Here is a 15026-nt window from a genome sequence, read left to right as displayed (position 1 = left end):
TCCATTCACTCGCTGACATCTGTGACACCTAGGGACATTCTGAGGCAATAAAGATGAATCTGGACCCTACCTCACACTCAGCTCGGACCTTCTTTTCCCAAAGTGATAGTGTAAGAAACGCTGCACTAATACAAGTCGGTATTTGCTGCTCATCAACTCCCAAGGCTCGAGTGACGGACTATTCTTTCTTCAAGGAGCATTCACTGAGTGCGCAGCACGGCGCTAGGTGGGCACAGCGAATAAAATGGGGTTCCATGCTCTTCACAATTCTCAAAACAGAGGGCAGAACAGACACACACACACCCCGATATAGCCTGCAGTGTTCTGAGACAGCGAGTGCTACACTGAGTCCCCATTCGGGACTCCGAGGAGGAAGACTTCCTTGAAAAGAGTCTCCGGAGTGTGTGGGCGCCGTCCCTCCCCGGGTCTCACAGGAAGCAGGAGTTAGGCTGCACCTCATCCTGCCGCTCATCTTACTGATCCATAGCACAGGAGGGGTAAACTTATTTGCACAGAGTCCAAAGATACAGGAAGTCAGCTTCTCACTGGATTCCAGGCATCTGCTAGAAAAGACAAACCCGCGCTGAGAAATCGGAAAGTGGGTTTTGAAATAACGTGGACTGGCCTGCAGAGAAGACCTCTCTCTACACTGCTCCTGATTTCCCAAAGGAAGGAACCTCAGTTGATCCTTAGCCTTCCTTTTACCCTTCCTCAAACTGCACTGGCTCAGCTACTTGTGCTCCTTCTCATGGCCTGCAAGTCTCTATGGTTCTTTCAGAAACTTCCATACTCAGGGCCGCTGATGAAATAGATAAATAAAGCACATCTGAAGCCAAAAAAAGTAGACTGGGAACATGGTGTTTTCATCCATTCCTTTACACACTTGGTGTAACTAGACTGGTTTCATAATCTGATCTAAGAAAGAAAATCCACAAGGTTAAAAAAAAAAAGTCACTGTGAATGCTGGCAAAGCCTCCTAAAGCTGGACTTCAGCTCAATTTACCTAATTCAAAAAATTTAACTCAAAGCCAGGCGTGGTGGTGCACGCCTGTAATCCCAGCACTTGGGAGGCTGAGGCAGGAGGATTGCTGTGAGTATGAGGCTAGCTTGGGCTATATAGTGAGCTCAAGGCCAGCCTGAACTGCATAGTGAAACCCTGTCTCAAAAAGACCAAACACACACACAAAAAAAAAAGAAAGAAAGAAAGAAAAAAAACTAACCCAAGCACAATATTCCTGGTCCATTAAAAAGAGTTCTAAAATTTAGAATATGTGATCTGTGGTGTAGTTAAACAAATTACTTCTCGTTTATAGCACCAAATAGTTCTTGAGACCTAAAGCCTGGTCTGAGATCTTTATGTTAAGCTGAACTGGGTCGATTATCTGTTGATAGTTGATTAAAAGACCTCACTGATAAAAGATATGCATCACTCCTTCCCACTTCACTGAAGTCAACGAGGAGGACCATACACATCAAACGCCGCTCAGACCTAGATTCTAGATTCAACAAGGGGAAAAATACTGCAGCCTGCAACAAATACATTCTTCCATATAAACTGTCTTCTCTGCCCCGTGACTGTTCTCAAAGGATGGAAGAACATGATCGCGTCTGAGATAGCATTTCCAATTTTATTCCAACCCATTTACTTCCTGTTGTTAATTAAATCACTAACAGAACAGGAAGAGCACAAAGACTCCCTGCAGACAATGCCCCTCTATCAGGAGGCCCCGGGAACTGGGTGTCTGGAGGGCTGACGGCACAACCACATTCATCAGGCTCCTAGCCGTCCGTGAAAGGGACGTGGGGGAGGATCTGTGCGCGCGGATTAAGGTGATTCTGTCCTACAGCTACATATAATGGAAGAAAGTTTGTGTTCGTCACTGCACAGGTCCGAGACACCTCAGCACTGTGCATGGCGGACTCAGATGACATTCAGATCCTACTGTAAACGCTGGAAACCAAGAACGTCACCTGCCACAGCCTGTTGCGTGCGCCAGCTGCGGCTGTCTGCGCTTCATTCTAACTAAGGCAGACAAAGCGGGCTCTCCCGCTCCCGAATTCCTCTTGCAAAGCCCAGAGGGAAAAGGCATGACAGCAGTCATGTAATTTTCCTTTGTCCTTTTCTAAAAGGTAAGCTTTTGCATTTTTCAGGCTGTTGTGACACTGGCAGAACAAGGACTTAAAATCTGTGACAGGCAAACAAACATAACCCAGTACACATGACTTGGATGCACATTCCACAGATTGGTTAAAAATATTCTTCATAGCAAAAGTTGAAAAACAAGTGGAATTTAAGCCAGCTGCGAAGGCACATGCCTGTAATCCTGGGCTGAGGAGGTTTGAAAGTTCAAGCCCAGTCTGGGCAAGTAAGCAACTGAGCAAGGCCCTGTCTTTTTTCTTTTTGGTTTTTGAGACAGGGTCCCCCTATGTAGTTCAGGTTGGCCTTGAACTCACTATGTAGCCCAGGCTGGTCTCCAACTTGCAGCAATCCTCCTGCCTCAGCCTCCCCAGTGCACCAAGGATTACAGACATGCACCACCACACCTGGAAACAATGTCCTGTCTTTTAAAAAGAGGTAAGGATGCACCTTAGTGAAAATGCCCTTGGTTCAACCCCCAGTACCAAAAAAAAGAGAGGAGAGACAGAAACAGAGAGAGAAGAAAGGAGATGATGGGAAGATAGAAACAACGAAATTTGGGGAAAGGTAGCTCCACTAGCAACCTAAAGGGTAGTGAACACAGAGTAGTATTTCTCTGCATGCAGCTACCACTTTACCTTGACTTGGATGTAGAAAAGCTAATTATATTAATTTGGGCTCAATCCCAAACATATTTACTGGGGACCTGCTACATAGAAACCTCCCCTCCCAAAGGGTACGAATGCGAATGGAGCCCCCTGGGGACGAGGAGAGTGCAGGACTGACCAGAACAGAATGGTGAAGAGGCTGCCAGGGTGGTCCCAAAGGTAAGCGCCCCACGTGACGGAGAGATACAAAGCACTCTTGCGCAGGAAGCACTGGGAGATGGTGCCTCTGTTCAGACAGAGAAGCAGCAAAACGGCACCAGCGCCACGTCAGTGGTACAACCACCCAAGTGCGTAGGTGTTAGGGAAAGCGGCAGGTAGTGGAAAGGACCAGTTTCACACAGGCTGTGTTTCTGAAGGGCAGAGGACAGGAAGGGTTACGGCCGTGGGGGGCCCGCTAAGTGAGCGCGGACGACAAGCTCCATGCAGGGATGGAGGAGTCTACCGGTTGGCAGCTTCTCTGTAGGACTAAAATCTATTACTAGAAAGAGTACTCCACTGTCAGGATGGTCAGGTTCCAGCTGGTCCCAGCCTTGGCAACAGCTCGCTTCCTGTGTGACTTCAGGCAAATCCCTTCACCTCTGTGAGTCTCGTTTCACATCAGAGGAAAAATGAGTTGGGACTATTTAATTAATTGATTGATTTTATTTTTACAATACATGTGTACCATAGAGTCGGGGGTCACGAAGTATTTTGCTGTCTAAACAAGACACTCTCAAAGGTCAAAGAGAGTGCTATAGTCATCGTGTCAGCAGGACATGAACTTGAACTCCTGATTGCGGGGAAACTGAGACGTACACCGCCTCGCCTGAACACACCCTTCAGCTGGAGGAGCACCTCTGGGTCCCTTTTCACATCCACAGCCGGCCGGTGCCTGGCCGTCCAGACGCTGCTTCCTTTCGGTGAGCATTCCTGAATTCTTTATGTAACCAAAGCCCCTGATCTGTTCTTCCGAAGCTGGAGGAAGCTGAACTGTCCTTGTGACAAGCAGCTGCCCCTATCCTACTACCGCTTTTGCATTCTGTATTGTTTTCAGGTAGCTTCCGTCTCTACTGGCACAGAAGGTAAATACTTACGTATGAACCCCATTCTTTTTCAGGTGAAAGAACTGGTAGCCACAGGGTAAATGTGGCTGGTCTGGAGTTCTGCAATCACTCAAGCCCTGACTGGGAATATGAGCCGCGTTTCAATAGACTGTCAATGATCACATTGATCAAGTAAGACATAAAAGAGAGCAAATCTAAGAAACACATACTAATCCACACTTTCACAAATCTTGGAAGGAACATGTTCTTTACAGACCTAAACTGCTCAAAACTGGATAACCCACACCATAAGGAAAAGATAAAAATTTGAGGAGATAAAAATTTTGACCTCACTTAAACATTATGCATGTATCAAAAATTACACAGTATCTCAACAGGTGCAAGTTTTATGTTTGTATGTGTCAGTAAAAAAGATAAAAGAAACCAGGTAGCCCAGAAATGACGACAGATATCTGACCATGCTGAACAACGTGCTAGGTTTTCAAATAGCCAATTGTTTTTTTCAAGGAAAGCACAGCTTAGCTATAATATATTTTCTTTCAACATCAATGCTATTTTGTCTTATAAGCATTTCCACTTATTTGTTTCTGAACTGTAATTGAGGACAGAAGGGGGAGGAAGAAAATAACAGTCACTCCTTCTGTACTCCAAGGAGCCCTCTGCTCCTCTGCACCCTCTGGAATGTTCCCTTGGTATTAATTAAAGAACTGCAAATATGAGTCAGACCCATGGGCTGATGGGTGACATAACTAAATATTCTGAGAATATGTGTGACTAAGGAAATGAACAGCCTTTCAGTCAAGATCAAAGGCAAGAGGGTAAAATACGCTACAGAATGTCCCAGGAAAGGATTTAGCTTCGGTGTCAAAAGAACTGGACATATCCACTACCTTGGAACAGTTTAAGAAATAAGTGGTAGAGATTTCATAAATTATGAATGAGAAGAGAAAAACTCCACTGTGTGTTGGCCAGGGCTGAATAAGGAACAATCCTTGTAAACAGAGACAAAAGGAAAACATCAGCGAATCCAAGAACACTTGCAGCACTACTGAATGTACGAGAAAGGGGCCTCCAGTTTCTCGGAAATCTCTAGAATGTCTAGTACTTGCCAGTGTCCAAAGCGTTCCTTAAAGTCATATGAAATCCAAAGACACAGGAACGTATATATTTATGGTTTCTCTCATCTGAGAAACCCAAGTATAACTGAATCAAGGCAGGCTTTTTGGAGAAGGGAGAGGGAAATGCGGGAAGGAGGGAGGAAGGTGCAGCAGAGGAGAGGAAAGGGGCATCGAAATGACTAAGATACGTCATGTACGTATGGGTACTAGTCCCCCAAATGAATGTAAATTGCATGTATGACAAACATATAGTAATAAGAAATTTTTTTTTCTTTTTTTGGTTTTTCTCCGGTACCAGGAACCGAACTCACGACCTTGCGCTTGCCAGGCAGGCGCTTTTGTCGCTGAGCTAAATCCCCAGCCCAAGAAATTTTTAAAGTAGAACAGAGATGTACAATTTTTAAAAATCCAAACCCAAAAACTCCAATGTATTAATTCCATTTTTAGAAGAGGTTCCCTCAAACAAAAGAAGCCTAGCTCTGTCTTCACTGGCCAAGCACTTTAAATCACTTTTAGAGTAGAAAACATGTCTTCCCTTATCCAGGTGGCACGCTGGTCACCTCACAGCCTGGCGGGCGGCACCCAACCAAGCCGTCCTCCCCAGAGCAAAAAACCCAGCGGCATGCTGGGAAGGTTTTCAAGGGTTTCTGAGGAAGAACTCTGAGACTTCAGTAAAAGAATTCTTTGTTTTATAGACAAACATGTTAGGATGAAGCTCTTCTTCTTATTCACTCCTTTGTGTTTGCTTGGAATATTCTACACTTTTACACAAACCTGTCCCTAGCTTTCTCCAGCCTTGAGAAGTTCTGGTGCCAAGACCTTGTGCCAAGTGACTGTGTAGCACTCTACCTGGATTCTCGGTGATTTTCACATTTCTCTTCCGTCTCTAATGAGCCAGGAATACTGCTAACAAGCTCTTTTAGAAGCAGAGATGTCCTGCTGGCCATGGTGGCGCATGCCTGTAGGCCCAGCACTCTGAGAAGCTGAGGCAGGAGGATTGAGAGCTCAAGCCCAACCGGGGCAACTTGTGATTTAGCAAGACCTTCTTTCAAAATAAAACGGGATATAGCTTGGTGAAAGCCCTGGGTTCAATCCCAAGAACAAACACCATCAATAGCAAAACAAAAACAAACAGCAAAGCCAGAGGTGTCCCTCTGGTTGTTTTCTCTATGATCTTTATTTTAATTTATTGACTAATTAATTTGTTTTGCAGTACCGGGGAGTAAATCTTTGGGCCTTCACATGGAGCTACACCTCTAGCCCTGTTTTTTGTTTTATTATTTTATTTTGAGACAGGATCTCAGTAAATCATTAAGCTGTCAGGCTGGGTTCACACTTGTGATCCTCCTGCTTCAGCCTCCCAAACTGCTACCACACCCAGTTTTTTCTCTAAGATTTTGCTGCAGCCCAAGGGTTGCTCTTCTACCAGGGCTGATGCGCTTTAATACTTTATTCCTGAGAAACTTGGCAGACGAAGGATAGAGGACAGATACAGAACCAGGGACGGCAAAGAATCAGGAACATTCTTCCTTCCCCGGCTCACTCTCCAAACCGGCACAGAGTCTGCTCATGATGCTCAGTATCATGAGTACCACAAAGGGCGGTTTCTATTTCTCAAACAACTAAGTGGGTGGGCTGGCTCTGAGTGGGCGGAATCACTGGGGTGCACCTCAAAACTGCACGCCCTTCCCTGCATCCACTGTGAGGATGGACGGCAGTAACTGCTGTGGCTGGGATCATCAGTAGGTTTTCCTAAACACGGCAGCATCTCATTCTACAATCTCTGGGCTTTCTATCTGACAGCAGGTGGCTGAGAAATAACTTCAATTCCATTATCTAAGACAACTTACATCCTGGAGTCAAACCACCATTTGAGTCCTATCCCGCTGAGGCTGAGGAGTCTGATTTTGTCAAAAACAATGAAATGATTTTAAACCACTCTGTTAAAACAGAAACCATACTACCCGATGCACAACACATCCATCAGGGCTCCTAAGCACAAAAAATAACCACATCCATCTCTCGAGATGTCGAGGGTCACAGTGGAAAGAACAGCATCTGTCTGCAGCACACGGATGTCATGCTCGGTCCTCAGCAACAACAGAAGAGCAGCTACGACTTCTGGAGTCTGTGGGCAGAGGGCAATGCGGAGGGACGGCTGGTGCTCCGAAACCCTTCCCCTCTGCGTACTCACTGTGTCTCCGCCCCCAGCAGCATTTCCACCTTCTCATTTGCGTGGTTATTCAGCACTGTCAGAGTGAAGAGGTGGCTGGCAGAGCTCTGTCTTGAGTAAAGCATTGTGGAGCTGTTCTTCCCTGGAGAAGAATTAAGCTCTTCGTTGTCACAAGATTCCACCAAGAGCTGATCTCTTAAGGAATAATCATTGACGTTGTAACTTTCTTCACTACAGAGAAAAAGCAAAAGAGCATGCCAGTTTTTTAGTGGATAAAACTATAACACCGTTAAAAAAAAAACAAAAACAACACTGTCAGTTGTCAAGTCACATTCTGGAAGAACGGGCAGGAAGAAAGGAGGGAGAGAATGACCCATTTTCCAGTATCATTTGGAATCTGAATTGTATCTGCTGACTGTAGATCAAGGTAGCCTTCCCCAATTAGAACTATTAATTACTCTTATTGATAGAACATATTAAATTGAATCTCAAGTTAAACCAGTACTTAAAAATACCAAGCCCTATAACTCATGGGCCGCCATCCCTGAACTGGTGTAACGAAGGAGACACGCAGCCTCCTGCGGATGCTCAGGCAGTGCACCTCCCCAGCTCCCTGCATCACCTGCAAAAAGAGGGAAGTGCGAACCTATCCATACTGTGGGTACCGCGGCTTCACCCCCTGCTTCAAAAGGAGCCTGCAAAGGACCGAAGAGCTACAGGGCTGCTGTTTGCCCACCCCACCCACCTCTCCCACACTCACAGCCTCACTACCTGTTCCAGAAGCCACCCTTGATTAACTCTGCCGTGGCTCCATCTGCTGATGCCCGGGCCCCGGCACTCCCCTAGACCAGAGGGAGCTAACCTGTGGCACTTGTTTTGTTTTCAAGAAAAAAAGATGTTAATGTTTTTTCTCAACTAAAACCTCAGCATTCAGGTTTAATTGCGGTGTTGGCACTTTGCAACAAGTAAGTGGGTTTTGGGTTGCAGTTTGGACACTCACCTCTAAAAGGTTCGCCATCACTGCCCTAGACTCTTGTGTGGTGTGTGTGCATGGCGGATACTGGGGATTGAACCTAAGGGCATTGTACCACTAAGCTACTACCCCAGCCCCTCTGATTTTTTATTTTCAGACAGGTTCCCACTAAGTTGCCCAGCCTGGCCTCAAATCTGTGATCCTCCTGCCTCAGCCTCCTGAGTAGCTGAGATTATAGGCATGGGCCACTGCCGGTGGCTCCCCTAGATACTTACTCCCTTCTCACTATGAACATGCCTAATCTGCCCCACTTTCTTCAGCCGGTTCCTGAATACTTCCCAGCACATCTTGAGTGAGTGCCCTTCTTTAGGGAATCCAGTAAATGTAAATCCCGTCTCTTCTCTGAACCCTCTGGGTTCCTTCGAATCAGTGAGTGTCTTCTAACAGAGCCCTGCTCTCTCCAGGACACTGCACCCCTGAAGGCTCCCTGCCTGCTCACTTCTCATCCTGCTTCTAGATAATGACACTTCCTCCTCCTAAAAGGCCTTAGCTTAGAAGCTTGAGTGATCTGTGTCTATCTCAGAATCATAGTTATCTCCCACCCCTGAAAAACTCCCCATCCTCCACACCTGTTTTGGTACATTGCCAAGCAGAGGATCCTTCCATTACTCTGGTCGCCCAGTTTCCTGACTTCATCTTCCCCCATGACCTCTTCCTCTGCCCTACCTCAACCACCCACCCATGGTCACACTTCAGACTGTGCACCACAATCAGCCACAACCTCTCTGTAATCCCAACGTCAAACAGACCATACTCTACCCAGCATCTTGTCTTCCCAACCCACCCGTCAGTCCTAAACCCTAACAGTTACTTCACCCACTAACTCCTCCTATTCATCACTCTGCCCCTTTAAGGACAGGGCCCCTTAAACCCCTCTAGTCTACTGGTTCACACATATTCTCTTCCCCAGCTTGGATTTCTTGGCATGTCATTATAATCACTTGCACACATTCCCATTTTCTTTGTTCTATTTGTTTAACAAATCCCAAGCCTGGTTAGATACAACTCACCCTAAATTCGGCCTCCTTGCATGTGAACTTAGAAGTGCTCAATAAGTAACTATTAAATAAATGTTGAATAAGCAATAAGCTAATATATTCCAGGAACACACTGTTACATAAGGGACACCTTATGTAGCAATAAATGTAAATATCTGAATTGAGAGAAGCTAAGGAAAGAAAATCCCTTGTCTCTAGTCAAATACCCTAGAAACTTCAGAACAAGCCATTTCGTTCAAGATTTTTTTTAACCTAGTGGTGAGCATCTGCCTATCAACCACCACCACGTAATTCTCCTTGGAAAACTCTGATGTTTTCAAAATTAGGTTTGATACATTCTCCCCTCACAAAACAGGAAATACAGATATCTTCTATAAAAACAAAATACTATCTTCAGGTTGAGCCTATTTGTTGCTAGGGCAAACTTTGAATCTGGATCAATTCAAAGTTCTCCTGACAAGATGACCTCTGAAATTCTCCCTGAGACTTCCTGAAACCAGCACATCCACAGCCAGGAGGTGTGAAATGCTGCCCCTATCAAAATGAGATTCACCAAAGCACAGATAAGGTTTACGAAAGAAGTGGTAACACACTTTACAAACACACACGCTTTTATTTTTAAAAGACTATGGACTTCTGGAAAGATGGCAGATTGGTAAGCAGCAGTAAGTAAGCCTCTCCCAAGATTTGGAATAAAGACCTTGGAAAATAACAACTTGGGGAATAAAAGGAGGAGGGAGGTAGATCCCTGGAACCCAAGAACTATCTGAAGGGAAAACTGGAGGCCACAGGAATACTGAAGAGACAGAACACAATGTATTCAAAGGAAAGGATAATCTGCACTTTCTCTCCAGCTCCTGGCTTGTGGCAAAAGAAAGGAAGATCAAATCTACAGAGACACAGAGAAAAACACCAGTGGAATGAACGGAACAGTGGATGCTGTGCACTACAGCAGCCAGTGAGTGACCCCAGTCCAGGTGTCTGCCATGTCCCCTGGAAAGGGTGCCGGCTCAGATGCCATTTTAGGGAGGGGGCAACTGAACCAGGGTCTCAGAGCAGCTGAGATTTCGCTTCATCTCAGGGCTCCCTGCGTTAAACTCCCACCGTGACTGGAAAAGGGACAAACAAGGCAGATATTTATGGTCAAGAAGCCATGATCAGGCTGGCAAGAGATACCCAGAGTGTTAGAAGTTAAACAACTCAGGCCCCACCTCCATGACCGGAGGTCAGGTTAAACCTGAATTTTGGTGGATATTAAAATCTCAGAATGGGCACCTGCCTACCAGCTTGCTGTCTAGCACAGATCTGGGTTCTGACTACCTCTCTTGTCTACCAGTCTCAACAGAGACACTCCCTGGATTGGACTCTACCACAAAATTGTAGACCCAAGAAGGTAACCACAGGCTTGAAATCACAGAGCACTTTCTTTTCTTTCTTTTTTTTTTTCTTTCTTTCTTTCTTTCTTTCTTTCTTTCTTTCTTTCTTTGCTTTTGATATTATTTGTTGTTGTTGTTCGTTTGGTTTTTAAAAAACTGTTTTTGGCTGCTTTTTGTGAGTGCGAACACTGTTTTTAGTTTGTTTGTTTTGTTTTGCTCTTGGTTTTGTTTTCTCCTCTCTTTCCTGTATTCTTCATCAGTTTCCTGAGGCCTGGGTAATCTTCCACTGCTCTTCAGCCTTGTTTCTAATCTCTTTTTCTTCTTTCACTTCTTTATTTTTTCCTCTTTTCCCTTTTAAATTTTCTCCCCTTAGAGTAAAATTTCTCAACTGAGTGGATAATAATGATGTAATTTTCAGATTTGTCTTAGATTTTGTTATAGAACTATAAATCTTGTACCTATGGCTAAATGTGGCAAATTATGAGTTATCACAGTTCATCAATTTCTAGTCTGTGTTTGATGCTACAGTTATTACTGATTATACTACTTTAGCCTACATGACATAGTTGTGTTCAATTGATCTTCCTTGTATGCCAATACCAAGACTGTCTTGGGGTCATAAACAATACTATGGCCCAGTCTCCAAGAAATGGATGTGAGGCCAAGTCTCCAAGAAATGGATGTGAGGCCAAACAGTTTGCAATCTTTCATCCATAATAAACAGAAAAGGCAGGATCCTAGGACAGACTCAAAAGCCAAAAGCCAGGTACACCTAGAAGATATCTGTGAAAAATAGTTATTTCCTTAAGAGGTCTTGAAACTAGTAATAAAGCTATCTACCATAAGCAATTCACAAGGCTCAGAGTAGAAAACAAATGAGCAAAAAATACATAGAAAATGAGAAAACACACAAGGAAGATGTAATTGAACACACCCAACCTTTCCCAGGAAAATCCAGGGAGCACCCTGAGGTGGAAGAAACCAAAGGCCATCCAGCTGAACTTTCTGAAATGGTAATAGTGGAAGCGACAAAACACATGAATGTCTCTTGACAAAATCAAAACAAATAATTACACAGATGATTAAAGAGGATAACCACAATGAAAGAAATGGTTAGTGAATCTAGAGTAGCTACAGATTAGAAAAAAAATAGTTTTTAGTCCAACATGAATGTCCAACATGGGAAGTAACTGGATGCCACAAAACAGATTCAAACAGATACCCAGGAGATTAAAAATTCTTTGGCAAGTACATGCAGCAGAATCGACCAATGTGAAGATAGACTTAACAGATATAGAAGACAGAGTTGTAATTAGTGATCATCAAATGAAAAACTTCTTAAAAATAGCAAGGTTCCACAAAAAATTCAATCCAATGGCTGCTAGATGATGCAAAGAAAAATAAGATTAATTGGAATCAATCAAATATCAGAGATAGCATAAAGGATATAATGATCTAATTCACAGAAGTAATAGAAAAAACTTTCCAAGCATAGAAAAATAATTTGGCATACAGGTAAATGAGGCATATAGAACTCCAAGTAGCCATAATCAGAGGAAAAGCTACACCAACACAGGATCAACGCAACAGAATATAAGACACAGAAAGAACTCCAAGCATACTCAACTATTTTATCTTTGACAAAGGGGACAAACACCTTCACCTAAAAGGAAGATAGCTACTTTAATAAATATTGCTGGAAAAACTTGCTCACCACATGCCAAAGACTGAACTCTCATAACTCTCACCATGCACTAAACTGAAATTGAAATGGATCAAAGATATTAAAACAGAAACTCTTAATCTGCTGGAAAGTAGAACAGATAAAACTCTCACAGACATAAGTGTAGGCAGAGATTTTTTGAACAAAACCCTTATCATACAGGAAATACTACAAAGAACCAACAACTGGGATCATATCAAATTAAAAAAACTTTTGCACAGTAAAAAAAACCACCAAAAGAGTGAAGATATAACCCACAGAATGAGAAAAACTTTTTACCAGCTACTCCTCAACAAAGGACTAACATCTAGAATACATAAAGAATTTTTAAAAATTAGACGCCCCCAAATTTAAAGAATCAAACCAAAAATGGGCATCTGAAATTAATAAACACTTGTCAAATGAAGTAGAAGCAGCAAATAAATATGAAAAATGGTTTCACATCACTGGTCATTCAGGAAATACAAATTAAAAGAACACTGAGATTCTATCTCATACCAGAAAGAATGGCCATCATCAAGAAATCAACCAACAACAAATGTAGATGAGGCTGTGGGGAAAAAAAAAAAAAAAACAAACATTCTCCATTGTTGGTGGGAGTACAATTTGGTACAACCACTATGGAAAATCCTCAAAAAACTAAAACTAGAGCCAGGTGTGGTGGCGCACACTTGTAATCCCAGCACTCAGGAGGCTGAGGCAGGAGGATTGGTGTGAGTTTGAGGCCAGCCTAGACTACAAAATGAGCTCAAGGCCAGCCTGAACTGCATAGGAAGACCTGTCTCAAAAAGACAAACAAACAAAAACAAACTAAAACTAGAGGTTCAATTTGACCCAGATGTGTCCCTCCTAGGTATCTTCCCTAAAGAGTTAAAAGCATCATGTCAGAGTGATATATATATATACTCACTTTTATTAAGCCACAATTTCTCATAGCTAAATCTTGGAAACAGCTCATATGCCCACCAACAGATGAATGGATAGGAAAATGATATTTATATACACTAAGGTACCACTCTGCTAGAAAGGATAAACTTCAGGTAAGTGGATATACCTCAAGATCATAATGTTGCCTGAAATAAATCAGACACACAAATTTAAATGTCATATTGTTTCTCTTCTGTGAGAAACTCAAAGGGTAAATAAGGAGCAAACAGGGTAAATAAGGAGCAAACAGAAGATAGATATTGAGGAGTAGAAATAATACATTCAAATAGGAAGGGAACAAAAGAGGGGGAAGGAAGAAGGTAAAGAAGGGGAAAAATTATACTGAAAAAGACAACAAAAGGGAAAAAATATAAACAAAGCTTTTCTAAAAGCTTTTATAAATGGAAAGGTTGAAGGGAGAAGAGGGGCATGGGGAAAAAAAAGAATTGAGCATATTATGTACAGGTACAAATTCCTTTTGATGAGTGTGATCATAAGGTATGACAGATGTGTACTAATAGAAAATAAATAGAAGACCACATTTACTAGAAACAACACAGTCAATTATTAGCACAGCAGAAAGAATAGAGAATATTTCAAACATGTTTAACATACTACCAGCCCAAGACTTAGGATAACACACACACACACACACACACACACACACACACACACCAGCAACAAGACTTCCTTGCTGCAATCCTCTCTCTGCACTTCTGGTCCAACTCACAAGTTAAAATGAATAACTCATTAGTCAAAAGCACTGCCTTTTGTTAAGAATTTTTAGACAGAGAAGCAACCTAACAGTATGAATGTGAGACATTTAAGTAGACCTGAACTGATATATGCATAGTACTGAAGGTATTTCCAAAGAAGTGAGAGTCAAGGCAATATAGAAGCTCTCATCATTCAAGATGACTTATGTTCCAAAGAGTCTTCAACATAAAATGGCTTCATCTATTTGGTTATTTCTGATCGAATTCCAATACTAGGAGTTAAAGAAAGCAAGTTTTTCTCCCTCTCTTAATTTTCAGAGTTCACATCCTCACTAGTGTTTGCATAAGGAAAAACAACTCCTAACGTATTTCCTTCTCTCACTGCCACAATTTTTTATTTATTTTTTGTTTTTTTGACTCAGGGTCTTGGCTTGCCTTGAATGTGCTACCTAGCCCAGGCTGAGCTTGTCATGGCTGTGCCTACATGCACCTCCAAAAGCCTCATGCAGTCACAGGTAGGGCTCTTCAGATGTGGCTGGATCGACAGTGTGTGATGCTGGGATTAAGGGTGTGTAATTACTAAATTAGTCCACTGACTGGTTTGGCATAGTTCTGAGTGTGGATGCTGGGAAGGCCCTCCCTGGGTGTGAGTGCTATCCACCCTAAGAGCATATAGCCTGGATGGAATATAAACAACAGAAAGAGGGATGCTGAGGCTGCTGTCCTTACTTGCTTCTTTGCTATTTTGCAGCCTTCTGCCTGCCATGAACTCATGACCCTCTGCTGTGCCACCCTGCCTTGGAGTCACTCAACTATGAACAGAAACTTCTACAAACTGTGAGCCAAAATAAACCTTTCCTCCTTTAACTCTTGGTATGGGTATTTAGTTTTAGCAATGAGAAAAGTAACTAAGACAGGACTCAAACTCTTGGCACTTGTAATGTTTGACACATTGTGTCAACTTGCGAAGTTTAGAAGTTTAAGCAACTCAGCAGGGGGCCAGGGTCCTCACTTTTTTTTTTTTTTTTTTTTTATTTTAAGGATAAAAGGAGGGAAACATTAACAGACATACAACATTTTACAACATATCACAAGCACAATACAGACAATACAG

At 42.9% G+C, this 15026-nt stretch overlaps 1 protein-coding gene across 2 annotated transcripts in view; it reads right to left on the bottom strand.

Annotated features, from left to right (window-relative positions):
• The window catches only part of Arhgef26 (Rho guanine nucleotide exchange factor (GEF) 26), a gene marked incomplete at its 5' end in the record, with an annotated part of 132537 nt that overhangs the window by 7470 nt on the left and 110041 nt on the right, over nt 1-15026 (bottom strand). For both annotated transcript variants that reach the window (XM_005393056.2, XM_005393057.2), the window contains 1 exon segment: nt 7161-7370. In XM_005393056.2, coding sequence (XP_005393113.1) covers nt 7161-7370 — 210 coding nt within the window.

Source organism: Chinchilla lanigera, unplaced genomic scaffold (genome assembly GCF_000276665.1).
Source record: "Chinchilla lanigera isolate Chin_1 unplaced genomic scaffold, ChiLan1.0 scaffold00047, whole genome shotgun sequence".
Lineage (NCBI taxonomy): Eukaryota > Metazoa > Chordata > Mammalia > Rodentia > Chinchillidae > Chinchilla > Chinchilla lanigera.
This window is presented reverse-complemented; position numbering and strand designations above follow the sequence as displayed.